General features: G+C 37.5%; 1 protein-coding gene across 4 annotated transcripts in view; it reads right to left on the reverse strand.

Moving 5' to 3' along the window:
- Window positions 1-1202: 1202 nt before the first annotated feature.
- The window catches only part of LRIG2 (leucine rich repeats and immunoglobulin like domains 2), a 69361-nt gene continuing 53490 nt past the window's right edge, over window positions 1203-17073 (reverse strand). For all 4 annotated transcript variants that reach the window (XM_017663628.3, XM_037005369.2, XM_073234407.1 and 1 more), the window contains 7 exons: window positions 15878-16041; window positions 13963-14283; window positions 12642-12923; window positions 10776-11225; window positions 10000-10149; window positions 8053-8343; window positions 1203-6160 (listed from right to left, as the gene is read on the reverse strand). In XM_017663628.3, the coding sequence (XP_017519117.3) occupies window positions 5940-6160; window positions 8053-8343; window positions 10000-10149; window positions 10776-11225; window positions 12642-12923; window positions 13963-14283; window positions 15878-16041 (1879 nt within the window). In that variant the 3' untranslated portion in view covers window positions 1203-5939. The remainder of the gene's footprint in view (window positions 6161-8052; window positions 8344-9999; window positions 10150-10775; window positions 11226-12641; window positions 12924-13962; window positions 14284-15877; window positions 16042-17073) is intronic.

Genomic DNA, 17073 nt, shown 5'->3' on the forward strand with positions numbered 1-17073 from the left:
CCAGCAAGTTCAAAGGAACCTCCAGAAATGAGTAAAATCAATCCCCATCATGACACAACTGTCATTACATGGTTATAGCAGTCCTACTCCAAGTGGTCTACAGATCTGTGCCTACCCATAAACTATTCGCTAGTGGTCCAAGACAAAGCACAGAAATCAAGAGTAAGCATTTAGAAACTTTAAACTATTTTAAAAAGCAGGAGTAATTTTGTTAAGTGTATAATAAAATCTACATTTTTCTTTTAACTTCATTTTCCTAGAAACTCATTTTTACTGTATTCTGTAGAAGTACTGATCCATGGCTTAGTCCTGTGGCACAGATAGCTTAAGCAATAGGTTACAAGCTCCTAACTCAGCAGGACACTAGTATATCCCACTCAAAACAAAAAATACAGTAAAACCAAGCCATTTTTCTTCATTCCACATTCCACCTTCTAAGACAAGAAAGTAGGTCTGTTTTCCTCTCAGGAATATAGTAAAAGTCAGCTTCTAGGATACATTCCAGTCTGAACTTTCATCATATTAGAAGTGATCAATGCCCAGAGGCTTTATAGTCAAAGGTTTATGAAGACTACAAACACAATACTCTGTTCAGAACTAGAAGGTATCATAGTGGGGAAAATCCTGAATATGAGTCAGAAAATCTGGATCCAAATCCCAGTTTATTGCCTAGAAGCTTTTTGACAGTTCATAAGTAATAATCTCACTGAGCCAATTTCCTCAATTACAGAGTGGAGATTAGTATTATCCACCCAATCTACAGTTTGAGAGTATTATTTGTTGACAGTCTCAAAGGAAATAGCCCCTAACCTGGTGCAGTATGGAGACCAGAATACTTACAGCCTTGAAGTATTTTGCCAAATTAGAAAATGCTGCCTTCAAATTTTTTCCTATGCAGAAAGTACTCTTATTTTCTAAGGAACTATTATTAAGGGTGCTTGGTTCCATCCTGCCAGGTATCTGGCACCACGGTGGACACCATGAGGAAGAGGAGAGCAGAGCCCTTGAGCAGTTCACGGCTACTGGGTGCGCCAACGGCTAGTGCTCAACGCTCCGTGTGATTCAAACACGGCAGGAACTGGAGCAGGGCAACTCTCCCCCATTTTAACTTGTACAGCTATTTGGAGACCCTCTCAAAAAGATTACAAGCTTAAAAATGTTTCATTTCACTCTGTTGCTTTAGGCAAGAGAAGACCAGAAAATCATAATGTATTTTAGCTTTATTGGAGACATATTACTGTAGACAAAACAAGTAGACACATGCTTTATAAAATATACATTCTCATGTGTGAGAAAATATAAATAGATACTAGGAAAGGGCCACACTGAACAACTTGACTTAGAACTCTTTAGGTACTGCTCAGACTGACATTCTCTGATGGGGAAAATGGGAGAACAGGGGGAAAACAGAGGGTCAAAATAGTTTCTTTATGGAATAAGAGGCCACTTTAAGCAGCCAAGAGTTAATCTAAGGGCACTTGACCACCTGATAATCGATTTCTCTTTCAAGACAGTTCCAGTTGATGAAATTCATTTTACTTCTCACATCTGAAAACAGGCTCCAACCAAGTTGTCTTTTCACCTTCACCCCGCCCACTGGGACTGCTAAGAAACACTCAACACACAGCCTCGAGGGAGCAAGTCCATGTTACTCGTAGAACCCACACACATACATTCACACTCACTCACACAAACACGTCCCTGCCACCCACAAAACCTTCCGCTGGTGTGTGGGCTTTCAGGTATGTTGTTAAGAGCAGCTTGTAATACATCTCTTAATTCAGAACTTGTTATTTTTGTCGACAAAAGCAGGCAGTTTTCCAGAAAGAAAGAAAATTAAGGCTAACTGATGTTGGTTTAGATTGTTGTACTTCAAACAAAAAAGCTGTAAGCTGGAGGAAGCAGGAGGAAAAACACCTGCCAAACTGACCTGGGAAAGAGACCACGTCATCACAAAAGGAAACCTTAATTGCAGGTTGCCAAAAAAAATCTTAGTTCAACCTTCTAAGGTCCAGCTGGTTCACAATTACCTCTGCACTCTGCATCAAGAAGCAAAATAAGAAATGGAGAATGTAGCACAAAATTACAGCAAATTTGCCCCTGTTGCTCCATTACCCTTTTGGCATTTATGGGGATATTAAAATGATTAGAAAAGGCCATAATACACTTGGGTAAAATATTGGGTATAAAACTGAACCCCACAATTCTAATCCCATTCCAAATACAGTCACACTGGTAAGAAGAATCAGGAATAAAAATTACAGAGTAAATGGGGTGTTCTATTACATGCTTAAAAAATTTTGTATTATGGTAATGCCATTTGCATTAGGAACTAGTTACAGATTTTCTCAGAATAGCCCAGAGTTCGTGTTTTCAGCTATTAACACAGACATGCTCCCTTTATCAACCAAAACCCTAAATTCTTTAGCTTAAAAAAATTTCTTAAGTGCTCTAAACTTACTGAAGGACAAAGTTTTCAGACTATCACTGCTTCTGGAGATCCCCAATGACAAAACTGAAAGAACGCTAACTCATCTTGCCCATATTCCATGTCAGCACAGGTATTCCTTCAATGCTGTTAACATGGTTACTTAGCTTCCATGTATGCTTTTCCCATGAATGGCTAATTATTCCAATTACCAGACAAATCGAATCGTTAAGAATTAGCTTACATAGATTATTGGCAATTCTGCCCCATTGATAGGACCCTTTTTCTTTAGAATAAAGACAGTGAATTTAATCCTTTTTCAGATGACAATCCTTTAAGTAATTAATCTTATCTTCCTTTTCTTAGGAAAATAGTAAGAGTCTAAATTGCTTGATATCTTGATGTTCCTTTTACAGCCTCTCAATGGCTAATATGAAGGCAACTGTTCTGAAACATGAAAGTCACCTTACAGAAAAATACTCCTTTCGAGCATTCTGAGATGGCACACTAAAGGCAATGGCACAGTAGACTGGGTTTCTGAGATTTCCAATTGTATGGAATAACCTGCATGGTAGGGAAAGCACTTTAGAAGCTGATGAGTGACAGAAAGCCAATGGCTTAGGTGTAGATCTGTCAGTAAGACTTGGAGTTCAAGGAAAATGCTATTTCTTTTTCCAGGTAGACTTAAAGAATCACTTTAAAAGGGGCACAAATGAATTAAGATAATTTATGTATCCCTCCTAATATGAAGTGGTAACTGGGTGGGAACAGAGAGAATTTTTAGTTTGCATTGCTTTGTAACATCCTGATTAAATTGGCATTGGGCAGGCGTTACACCACTGGGAAGAAACACTGATGAGTCACTAGTCCTGTTCATAGCAGAGGATTAAATCACTGCTCAGTAAAACAAAATGCAATTATGAAAAATTTCAGGAATTTCTTTTCCTAAAGTTAAGAATTTATTATTTTTTTAAGACTAGAAGTAGACTATTCACATTTAAACAAATTCCTGACTGGTATTTAGGCCAGTTTTTTTTAGTTATTCAGGCAAGCTAGGAGTATCTGGGAGGCCACCTCAGCCATCTGAGTTGACATAATGCAGAATGTGGCCATTCATATCAGACTCTGACACTCCAGGCAGTAAAGGGACCACTGCTAAATAAAGAGGCGGCACTCATGCATGTTAAGTTTTCTAGAGGACTGGTTTGCAGCCTGTGTTTTGTCCTCTCACATGTAACAGCTGATGCTCACTTGCAGCCCAACTCCAACTCCACCTTTCTCACTCAAGAAAGTCTACGAGAATTTGAGGGAGAAAGTACTATTATTTTAGGGGTAACCTTGAATACACCAGAAAGGTAAATGAGCTACAAACGAGTTGCAGATTAGCTGTGGCAGGCCTCTCAACCGATTCTGTAACATTAGCATTCAGTCCTGCTATTCTAGAGAGCAATGGGTAGTTCCCAGTACATCAAGATTCTTTATGTTTACTGACTCGGTTTAGAAGTAGAATATTTCTTCTCCTCCTGAGTATTTCTTATGCCATTACTCCTACTTAGAGAAAATAAATCTGGCTTGAGTCAGAGCAAGCAGCATCACTCCTGTTCTACTCTAAAAAACATTTCATGAAAGCAGCTTTTTATTAGACTAGCATAATCCTCCTTGGTTCCTGGAGGGATCACAGATTCACAGAATGTTACAGCTGGAAAGGGCTTTAGAGCATCTAGTAAAATGCCCTCATTCCATAAGTGAGAAAAGCAGGCTGAGAAGTAAAGGACACCAGTCAGTAGCAGAACTAGGAATTAAATCAGGTCGCTTGATTCATAGTCAGTCCAATATAAATTATACTACAATCTACTAAGAAGAGGAATAACAAATTAAAGGGACAGGAAAACAGTGATAGTTCAGAAGTTCAAAGTGAAAATGACCAGAGGCTGACAGGTTAAAAAGGAAAAAGAGAAAGGCATGGTGGTACTACACAGCTAAAGAAGTGCCACTGCCTATGGAGGAAAATCTAGGATTGAAAACTCATATGAAATTAAGGTCACTTTTCCAGGAAAAAGCTGAGAAATTATGTGAGTTTAGAACCCTTGAAATGCACAATGACTGAGAAACAATATTTTTGTTTAAGTGATGCAAGTTATCCAGTATAGACTAGTCCTCAGTGGATTCAGGGGACAGAATCTGACAGCCTATGTGAGGAAATCTAAAGCACAAGAAAGGAGAACACTAGTCCACTATATTCTACTGGAGTGTAAGTCCTTTGTTTACATAAAGCTTTCTGCTATCAGAAATTCAAGGAAACTTTCTGGATTAAATAATCACTTGTACTAAAACAAGGACCCACTCTATAGGAATACAGACAATTCTGCACATTCTTCTAACCCCAAAGCACTCTTCCCTTAAGCTATAGTGTGCATTGGTAGAAGAGGGATTATTAAAAAAAACAGGGAAAAGAAGCAAACCTTGGTTTCTTTGTCAACTAAGTACTTTGCTGAAAGATCCTCCCCAAGTAAGTTTTCCTTTTTCTATGTGCACATGGCTGTGACAAGACTACTAGTGTTTGAAAGAGCCTTTTTATGCTAAGAAGGTACCATCACCCAGCAGTTGTACACAGATGGCAAATGACTAGATGTACAAACCTTTAGGTATGAAGAAAATGGTTACACCAAGATTGTGTTTGTGTGTATGCAATCATAGATACCCTGCCTCTACACATATAATTCTTAACAAACATGTTTTTAAAACATTAAACAAAGTCTTTAGATTCACTACATCAAGTTATACAAAATCTGTCTGTAGTCTGAGAAGCTGCTGTTAATATAACTGGATTTTATATATAATTTTGGCATATCAAAAATATTTACATTGCGGCCAACACATGGTCAATGAATACAAAAATTATTTATGAATGCACATATATTTACAATGAGATCCCTGGGCGACAGGGAACCACCCAAAAAAAAAGATTCACAAGAATATAAAACCCCTTGACCGGTAACAGCGGGTCAAGCCTGGATTCTTGTTGAAGACCTTGAATATCAAAGCCCCAGTCTCAACTCTGAGCTGAAAGCCACTGAAGAAGCTCAGGAACACTTCTCAGAGGGCTCCAAAGTTATTTTTGTTCCTTGGAGGGCAAAACAAAGGAGTGATGTTTTCTCAGGATCTTTCTGTGGGCTGAGACAATCCAGCATGTTAAGCAGCAATGAGCCTCTTCCTAATAGGGAATGCTCGTTGGGCACATCCCCAGGGAACCATCAGGAAGCACATTTGTCCAGTATCCTCTGCCTGTGCCACACATATTTACTTAGATGAACCCATTTTCATCAGCCGTTAGCCTCCCTTCATCAAGTACAAGCCCAAGTGAATGCCAGGACCACCTGGTGTGCTTGAAGTAATTGTAGACCACGAGTAAAGCAAATGCTGACTTTGGAGGTTTCTTCTGAACTCTGAGGTAGTAAATACAAAATTAATTAATTTGAGTCTTTGCCCAGATTTCATCCTGGAGTGAGTTTCATGTGCCCTCGCTACCACCTTGAATGTTACGAGTCCTACTAAAATCAAAAGCGCGGTCATGTAGCCTGTGACAGGACACAGGGGAGGTGGAACAGTCTGGATCACCATTTGCCAGGCCCTCATTTTGATGGAGTTGTGGGGACTCAACGACTGGCTGCTGGGAAAAGGGAGGATGAGGCAGTTCTTTGCTTATGCTCCACAGAGGCCGCTGTAACATTTCTGAGAGTGAAAGACAGTAATTATCAGCAGTGAATCAAATTTTAAAATTAATTTTCTAAAATTTAATTTTCTTTTACCCAAATCCTCAGAGAAATAAAGATACCCAAAATTACTGAATAAGAAAACTGAGATCAAATGTATACTTGCCATCTTCTCAGTAACAACTAAAAAAAGAGGGCAAAATAAAAGCTTGGAACCATGGTCTTTTAAACCTTCCTACTCAAAAAACAGCCAACTATTTACTGAGACCATGCTATATCACCTACTTCCACCTATTAGTGGTTCTGCTGCTACAAAATTTAAATATAAAACCCTTTAGACACATGGAAAAAGGCTAAAGCAGATTTAACAGTATCCATACTGCAATGAAAGTTGTATTATACATAAAAAATCATTGACTGAGGGCAGCAATTCCATCTTTAAATAACAATCAAATGCCTATATTGAAAAAATTGTTTTAAAAATAAACCATCATTTCACCCAGCTTCTAACATACCAATAATTATAACAACAAAATAATAACCAACAGCAGTGATTTTAAATTAGATTATCTGTAATATGGTTTCAAAAATATACATTACACTTTCTCCCTACTTAATGCAGTGGTAAGTTCATTCCCCAAAGATCATTTACTGGAAGTCGTATTAGCTTCAGAGGTACGCATTTTGGAAAAAGCTAGCCAAACATTCTGGAACCAAACACTCAGAAATAAGATCTGCATTGCTAACAAGCTCTGAGGTAATGCTGATGCTGACAGACCACACCCTGCATAGCAAGGAGCGCCCTAGGCAAGGAAGGGAGCAAGGCCTCAAAGCACTCTCATTTGCCGATTTACTCACTTAGAGACCAGGTTAACAATTAAGATAGTCCCAAAGTTAGGAAAAAGATGCAGTACACTTTTGGTTTTACTTAAGAAGGCGGGTGTGTGTGTGTGTGTGTGTGTGTGTGTGTGTGTGTGTGTGTTATTCTTTTCGGACATGGGAGATGGATTTAGTGTTGCATTTCTTTCATGGACACTGATTTTAAAGACAAGAGACCAACTTCAATAAAGATATAGCTTTTTCTGAGCTATACCCTCTTTAGAAATCTTTAGAGTTGGTCTCTGAATTAAGAGCAACAGAGCTCACGTTCAAGGTGCTACTTCAGATCATTTGCTCCTTCCAGAACCATCCCTGGAAGCACGACTACACACTGCCTTTCTGCCCCCACCCCGTTCCCAATGCTCTTCCATTGCAGGCTGACAGGGGAGTGACAGCTAATGAAAAGCCTGGGTGGACAGGACGACATGCTCAGTGTGCATTTCATGGTCTAGAAAGAGTTTTGCTTTACAGACTAAGTTGTCATCAAATGGTCAACTGCACAATAGAACATGTGTTTCTCTTCCTGGGCCCTGTGAGGCCAAGGACACTTTCCCCAAACTGTTCTCCCACTTATGGCTCTGAACATAACATATCACAGATGACAGCAAGCACCTGCCAAGTGAGACTGACATTCAATATTTACCTGATGGAACAACAACCAAGTAACACATGTTTTAAGTCAACTCAGTAAAACCTTCACTAAATTACACCCAAATTATATCCTTAGCATTTCAAGTCTCCATTATTTAAAAAGAGAAAAAGCTTTATAAAGCTTTGTCTACTTGGCTTCTGAATTTTTAGAAGTGTGATCTTGTTTTCATCCTACAAATGCAGACTTCTTTCTAACCCTAACCTCTAAAGATCTCTGGCTCCAGTTTATGCCAGTTACCAATAGCTAATTACTCCACTACACTCACTTGTTTGCCTCCCAGCAATTGAAGAGTGCCACCTATAATGACTGAAGGAAAAATCAGGTAGGTGAAAGTGAAAGCAAAGCAGAACAAAACAAACAAAAAACACTGTGCCCTTTACCACTGCTCATCTGTGTGAAGGAATGTTTCTTCTCCTTTATCCTCTCGTGGCTGGTGGGAAAGGCAGACATCTCTCGATCTGCTGACGATACCAGGCTCTCCAGGTTAGCAGCATCTTGGGGAGGATGTACCAGGTATGTCTCTTTGGGCATCTGGACCATGAGGCTGGACAGTGTCTGATCCAATACATCCTCCTCAGCAATGTAGGTGTATGGACAGTATTCTCGGGTCCTGGAGTAGATGTTGGCATTGTCGTAACAATCTGAGCAGATCACCCGGGCACCAGGGCCACCTAATGACAACGTGGGAAAGAACCCAGACATTCTCCAGTTGAGAAATCAGCTCTACCAATGATCAGTTTTCTTCAATGGCTGTCATCATTATCATCACAGCTGGCATCCATTCAGCAGTTACTTTACAAGCCAAGTGCAGTTTTAAACTCTTTCTGTGAATTAAGTAACTCAATCCTCACAACGTCCCTATGAGGTAGGTACTATTATCACCCCCATTTCACAGATGGGGTAACTACCACACAGAGAAGTTCAATTTCAGTACCTCTCCAAAAGACATACTGCCAGAGTGGGCGGCTACAATGTGAACTCAGCACTCCAGCTCTGGAGCCCATGCTCTTGAAGGCTACATTAAATCATCTTTGTCCAGCCTGGGTAAAATCATGCCCAAATCACAGGAGCCAAGATAAAGCTGACACTGTGCTACAGGACACATGTTTGGCTTAAGCAAACTAAAGCAGAGAACAAGGAGTTATGATGATTTCATAAAAGTCCTTGTTACTTTGGTGAGTCAAGAGGTTAAGCAACACTAATTGCTAAAAGTATCCCTAGAGAAAGCCTCTGATGGTCATGAGTCCTGCCTAACAGATGTGTGCTTGGTAGACATGAAAGTTTAATAATGAGCTCCCTGAACTGTTACATACTTTGAAAACTAAATAATGAAAGAAAGGAAAGACAGTGAGAAATAGAGAGTGAGTTATTTATGTATGATCAAGCAAAAGAACATTAGAACTGAAAGACGCCTACAAGTAATGTAGTTTAACCCAGAAAACAGTGTTATTTCTCACAAATCTCAGAATAGAGGCTTTTAGGTATTCTTTAAGAAGCTAGAAATACCCTTCTTTCTATGGAAAGCCAAAATGAAGTTCAATTTGTCAATTAGAGAAATTTCTGTTAACACCTAGCCTTAAAAAAATCTCTACAGAAATGGAACAGACCTTTCATCTGTACAGTACTTGAAATAACACAGATTTGTTGAAAGGATCTGTAAGAATCTTGAGAGAAGTGCTTTATAAAATACTGTTAATTTATTTTTAAAATGAGGACATAAAAGCTCAGATTTCAAGTAACTTGTTTATGGTCACAAAGCTGGAAAGAACTGGGAATCAAACCCAATTCTTCTACCCCTTAATTCACCTTCCTGAAATCTTCACTCCTTGTGGGAAGAAGGGTGGAGTGGGGAAGAGTAGTAGTGTTAGGAAATAAGATTTATTTAATTAGAGAACATTTTATACCTTGCTGATGTTCTCCAACTATGCTATGAATCATCATCACCTTATAAACTTCAGGGCATCTACTTTATGATATAAACTTTATGACTATCTACCTGACAGCAGGAGAAACAAACCTCTCCTGGATATGGTCTGAAGGATGCTCATGCCTGAAAAGGATAAAGGACACCTGAAAAAAGTTTCAGGAACATCTCCTTCCCCTAATAACAGCCTGTACTGTGTATCCCAAACCGTTGCTTAGGCTGTGTCTCTCTTTTCTGTCAGATGATTTTCTTCTGTTAAGACTTTAATCAATTTTCATCCTATTTTGCATGGGGCCAAATGTTTTCACTGAGTATCTTACAGGTTAATGGTGAAAACTATACACTGAAATTTAATTCAACAGACTATGCTGAAATTGTAGGGATATACAAGAACAGTCATTACCATCAGTGCCTCTGTGTAAATACCCACTGGCAGGAGGCATAAGCTGCTGATGACTGCCTGCCTCAGAGTTGCTGTAGCCTTCCTGTGGCTCAGACAGTGTTCCTTGAGAAGACAAGTAGCTGGGAATGTCTGCAGGTAGATTAAGCTCCTCTGTAAAAGAAACATCTGTTAACTCTCAAAGTTAGACAATTTAAGCCAACACTTAGTAGACTGTTTTACAAATGTGTTCCACTTTGATGCAACTAGCCAGGAAAATGCTATACAACAGAAACTCAGGAGCTCTTAGAATTTTCCCTTTAACTATTTCTCATAGAATTCTTCTCAAAGCTTCATTTAATAAGTACTACCAAAAGGAACAAAACCTAAAGTCTGAAATCTTATCCACAGGCACATTTTTCACAATCTATCCAGTTGAACCTCTTTTCTTGTGGATTTCAGGTGAGGCGTGCTGACCTTAGTCATATGGGCTCCACTCTGCCCCACAGGGAAATTATGATGGGAATGAACCTTAGGTACTAAGGAAATAAGATACATCTGTAATATGTTTGTAAGGGCAATGTTTTGGGGGAATGTCTACGACCTCTTAAAATCACTTATCACCATAGAGATTCTGTTTTATCAAGGAAGTAGGACATTTTAACAGGAAAAACTCTTCCTTCTACCACACATAAAATCAAGTATCAAAGCTCCTTAGTTTTTTGTATTTTACAATAAATCCTATATACTACATTTTTGACTCAAGTATAAGCCATGGGTGTCAACTAGATACCACTCACCTGTGTTGGTGATACTATAGTCTTCATTTTTCCTTCTCATGTGGTAAATAACAATGACCCAGATCAAAGAGGTGCCCACAACACAGCAAACCACAACAATGATGACAATGCCAACTGTGGTCCAGCCATCATCTTCATGCCCAATGCTACTCTGGGAAGAGTCACAATTGGAGGATGAAATGACATTTAGATAAATGTGACCACGTTCTGTCCCAAGGGTGTTAGACAAAATGCAGGTATATTTCCCAGCATCATCTAGCCCAGCATCTACAATGATGAGAAGCTGGTTGGCTGCAGCAAAGAAGTGCCGTTCTGTCACCAGCAGTGGCCCATCGTCTTTGGTCCAGTTGAGGCGAGGAGCAGGACTCCCTCCAGCTATGCACTGTAATACGGCAGTTTCACCTCGGGTTACTGTCTTGTCCTCCAGGGGTCTAATAAATGAGGGTGTCTCTAACATATAAACAAGAAAGTCACATTAAACGATTTTATCCTTAAATCTTACTGAATTTAACTATTGAGGCTATGATGAAATAAACACTTTCATATACTCATGGGAGGATTAGAAGTCAATGTTTTAGAAAAGCAAAAGCTTCAAAAAAACATAAATCTTATCTCAGTAATTCCACCTTTGACCAGCTATCCTAAGTAAGGAATTCAAACATTTACACACAAAGGTATTATGAAATTAGTTGTAGTTTTAGAAATAAAGGAAAAAATCTAACAGCAAAATGATTAAGTAATTCCCAACAGCCACATATTTTACAAAGACTTAATGGGGTAATCCTTGGGATACAACATTTAGTGCAAAAAGGTAGGTATACATAACTACATAAAAATGCATATTAAAAAAAGTCCAGAATATGCCATAATCTTTAATAGTTTTACTGAATTTCCCTCCTTTTTTCTAGTTTTCTGTGTATCTTGAATTTTTAAAACAGTAAGTTTTTCTGATTATACAAGTAAATAACAAACCAACAAACTTTTAAAAGCCCTAACATCTAAGGGAATATAAAATAGAATTTGCTTGAATTTGAATCCCATGAAGAAAAATACTCTCATAAGAAAAAAATAGGCTTGTCAGTGGAAATCTTCAGGGAAAAGACATTTTACCAGAGGATAGGATTAAGAGGAAGACACTGAAAGCAAAACAGGAAATCTAACAGTAAGATGGGTCACTTTTTTGTTTAAAAAAATTTTTTTTAATGAACTAGGGGGGTCAGTCACACTGTCTAGAGTTGTTCTCTGTGAAGCAGTATGTGAACAGTATAAAACAACTGCAAACTCAATACTGAGCAGTAGGAAAAACATACATCAAGTAGAAACCTTACAAAGGGAGACATAACATATAAAGAGATTTGAATTTTCAATTCACGTGATAAAGATCTCTCATTCCACCCTCAGCACTTCCCCAGACTTCAGTTATCTGATCCACTAATATCCTAAGCTGACAAAAACCTGAGTAAGTTGGCAAAAATAAGGTGACAAAGATATAAAGTTCACAACGAAGATCTCAAAATTAGACTTTCCTTAAGATCAAACACAATAATGCTTGTAAAGCACAGTGCCTAGCACATAGTAGCCACTCAGTATTAACTCTTACAATAATACCCCATGACTGGTATTACTCTGAAAACTATAAACATCTGAGAAAGCCAAGAATTCATCTGTTCACAGTAACTGCACTAGTTGGGGTGAGGATTTAATAATGTGTATAATGAACTACTGTGTTGTATAACATTGTATATCAACTATACGTCAAGAAAAAGAAGAACTCAAAAAAAAAAAATTAGACTTTCCTTGTCCTTAGTATCAAGAGTAGATCCCTAATAAAAAGCTCCTAACAAAAGCATGGGGCAGTAAACATACGTAACACTGTTAAGGAGGCATTTGCTGAGAGGCCGCCTGCTATATTTTGTGCCATACAGCTATAGATTCCCATGTCTTCTATTTTCACATTTGCAATGAAGAAGACATCATCCTCAGGCATGACATGCATGCGTCTTTCTCGAGCTGCAGGGAAGTCAGTACCACCATCTTTCTGCCAGGAAATCTGAGGTGCAGGGTGTCCCTCTGCAGCACATTCTAATCTGGCCATGGCACCAGTGCGGATAGTTAGATCCATTGGAGTTTTCAGAAAAGAGGGCATCTCTGTTCCAAAAAAGATTGAGAGAATGTGGGTAAGGGAGAAAAAAATATATACATATATATATATATATGTATATACATACACATATACATGAGAGAATCTGTTAGGCAAAATACCAACTGTTGTAATGTTCCATTCTTTGAGAAGGCATGCTCTCTGGATCAATAGTAAATACAACTTCAGAGGCCATCTTTTCTCCCAGAACCTCAGAATACTTGGGATACAGTGATGACTAATTAATTCTTCTACAGAATGCATGCATGACATACCTACCTCATCTCACTGATGCAGACAGAGAATGCAGAAGACCAACCTATCTGAACTCCCCATTTTATAACCTGATATTTACTATGCCTTCCTTACTTAAAAGACTAAACAGTTCTTTCCAAACTAATTTACAAAGCTGTCAAGGCAAATGCCATGATAAACAAAAAATCTATGCCTTCCAAAATCTCGTAAAACAACACAGAAGCAAGACAAGTACATCTTTTGGTCGCACAAAGCCAAAAATGTAGTTACTCAATCTGACAGGAAAGAGATAAATCAAGCTTTTTGGAGAAGCTTTTTTTAGCCACAGAGAAGAGCATTAATTTAAAAAGTGACTCTGTGTGACTACATTTACACAGAGATAATGATCACTGGACCCAGAAATGTCCTAAATACTCCCAGTTAGCAGAAGGCTGTGTGAACAATGTCAGGAATACATTTCATAGTTTTCAAACAGACTTATGGTTCTTGAAAGAAAATGGGAGAAATCCAAAAGAACTTTTTTTCAAAAGCATAAACAACAGTGAAAATAGTCTATCTCCTGGGGCTGTGGAATTCACCTTTACCCCTCAATTAAAGACAAATTAAAATTAGGGACAGTAAGTGGGCAAACCGGCAATCTAATCTATATACTATCATAACCATAAAGACAAAAACAGTTAAAATCCCCTCCCAAATGTCAGGTTTAGCCTAATTTTCTTGGTCAAGTGGTTCAAAAACTGAACTTGAAAAATTGTTCTAACCACAAAACTATCAGAGAGCATGATTCCTTACCATTCACAGTCAGTTTGGCTTTATGAGAATAATTAGAACCAAAGTGATTAGTAACAATGCACTGGTATTTCCCTTCATCTGTGAAATTCACATTGAAAAGATGTAAGACACTGGTATATTCCAGAGCTTCTCCAGCTTGCTGCTGATAGCGAACAAAATTCTCAATATCAGCATCATACAAGATTTCACTGTCTTTGCGCCACACAGTAGACATGGGTGAATCACTGCTGCTTGCTGCAGTACATGTCAGAGTTATGTTCATTCCTCTTAGAGCAACTGTGGTTTCAGGATGTGTTCTTATCTGTGGCTTGAGAAAGTCATCTAAGGAAAAAAAAAAAATGGGCAGGAGCCAAGTCAGTTATTTTTGTTTCTATAGACTCAATTTGAAAACAAATAATGTAAAATTGTGTGTTCTGTTTACAAAATGGTCTATTAAGATTAAAAGAGACTTTGGAGCTAGAATCCAATTTCCTTGTTTAAAGATGAGGAAAATGAGGCTCAGGAGGGTCACACTGACTTGCTCAAAGACTTGTAAGTCAGCAGCAGAGGCTGGACTGGATCCCATGTTTTCTGACTTCAGGGTTTAGCACACTTTCCACCATCCCTTACTGTCACTTATGCTTAGAATGTACTTCTTAAGCATTACCAGTTACTGGGAAAAAAAGAGAAATCTTTATTAGTATGTCAAGACAAATTCTAATCCTATCAATGTGTGTGTGTATGTGTGTGTGTTTGTGTATAGAAAATGGGGATTATGAACTTATTTTACAGAGTATCTATTAATAAAATGTATTTTATAGTACTTTGCATGTGTATAACTTTCACCTAAAATACTGAAAAATTCCAAACATCAATGTTTAACTGAAGATTGGCTTAGGAGTGGCTACTAGACTATAGATTAATAAATAATAATGTTATTAGATTGATTCAGAGAAGCAGTTATGTGAATTCTTAACCAGTATCTTCACTGGGTAACATTTCACTGTGCCATGAAAAATAATGTGAAAAAAAGATAAAATGTGTGTTTATATTTAAAACTAAAAAAAGTCAAAAGGGAATTTATGGAAATGTAAGCAGAATTTAATTATTAGATTCTTTGTTTTCTTCTTTAAAATTTATAAAAACAATGTAAGTATTTTGTGGGCATGAGCTTCTAAGTGTCTAAACATGTTTAAGTAGATTGTGGAAATAGATCTGGCAATATACAGGTATCTAACCAATCAGATTCAAATACAATGATCTAGAAGTTCCACTTTGTAAAGCTAAGAACCAATTATTCCACTTAAAAGGAAAGCAAAGTGTAAAGGAAAAATTTGCAAATTGAGAACTGAAATTATAAGTACTAGAAACACAATTTGTCTATGTCCTCCTTTCCCTTGTAAGAAGTCTAAAACCCTGCCACTTTAGTCTTAAGAAGCTGTACCAAAAACAGAAACAACATGGAATTGGTATATTCATACATGGCTGGTAACAACATAAACTAGGGCTATCTTTATGGAAATGACCTGGTGGCACTTTCCAATATCTACTAAAAAAATAATTCAGACTTTTGAATGAACTCATGTAAAAAATTAAAAAAAAATTCATACCTTTTCACTCAGTAATTTTACTACTATATATTTATTCTATGGTTAACAGTACCCCTAAAAGGTGAAAGACCAACATTCATAAGACTGCTATTATACTGACATTAAAATGATCATTTAAGAACACAGAGAAAAAAAGTGCTTATGATAAATTAAGTCAAAGAATGCAAAATTAAACTTAGGAATGCAACAACATAAAAATGTTAGAGAACACAGAGAAATGAAAATGGATATGTTAATGGAAAAGCATTCTGATTTAAATTTTTTTTTAAATTCCATTGTCAAAACAGTGTGTGATATACAAAATTTTAAAAAACAAAAATACAAACCACAAACAAAATCTTTCAGATCCACATTCAGGATGCTTTGCCCTGCTAGCCATTCAGGGTGTGCACAGCTTACATTCACAGAATGCTGAAAGTTGTTATCAACCAGCCACTGAAGCAACCACTTCAAATGGCAATCACAGAGCAAACTGCTTGTGTTCAGAATCCTACAGAAACAGAGAAGTACCTTTTACTTTTCATTCTAAGGTTCTTTAGCATTAAAAGTTTGCTACATAACCTATGAATTTTTCTTGCCAAAAATGTTTAATCCGAATCTAACCATGAGAAAACAAATTCAGACTGTCAGCCTCAATTCCTCAAATATGGCAGTGTTATGAAAGACACTAAAAAAAACATGGGGATGGACAAGGGCAAGAGACATGTTTTAGATTAAAGGGGGCTAAAGAACCATAACAACCAAATGCAATGTATGATCCTTGACTGGGAAAACATTATCTACAAAGAACACTTTTTGACACTGAGAAAATTTGAGTATAGACTGGACATAGGTATTATTTTATCAAGGTTAATTTCATTGGGTATGATAACAGTGCTGTGGTTATGTAAGAAAATATTCTTGTTCTTAGGAAGTACATGCTGGGATGTTTAGGGGTGAAAATGTCGTATCTGCAACTTTCAAATGGTTAAGCAAAAATAATTGTGCACGTGTATACATGCATATGTGTTGGGGGAAAAGAAAGGGCGGGAGGAAAGGAGGAAGGGAGGGAAGGAAATAGGTAACAAATTTAACAAATAGGAAAAAAGTTAACAACAGTGAATGTAGGTAATGGGTATGTGAATGTTCGTTGCCACCTTCCTTAAAATTTTTGAGGTTTAAAATTTTCTCCAGAAAAGTTTGGGGAAATGCTTACTATCTATATTGGAGCACAGAGATATCTTTGTTGTGGAGAGGATATAATTCTTTTCTAATTATTTCATCAAGACTGAAAACACTTCAGCCCTATGACAACGTGTACTGCAACGTAAACCAAGGAACACTCAGAAATTACTTGTGGTCTGTAACAGGCCTATAAAGCATCTAAAAAAATCAGTGTTTTCTTTTAATAACCCCTTAAATGATCTATCCACTTGGAAGCAGAGAAAGAAAATGCTTTTGAGAACATTATAACCTGCTTTGTGAGCATCAAAATCTTTATCTAGTTTTAAAATTTTGTGTAAAATATCTAAGATCAGATTTC

Source organism: Manis javanica, chromosome 4 (assembly GCF_040802235.1).
Source record: "Manis javanica isolate MJ-LG chromosome 4, MJ_LKY, whole genome shotgun sequence".
NCBI classification, from domain to species: Eukaryota; Metazoa; Chordata; class Mammalia; order Pholidota; family Manidae; genus Manis; species Manis javanica.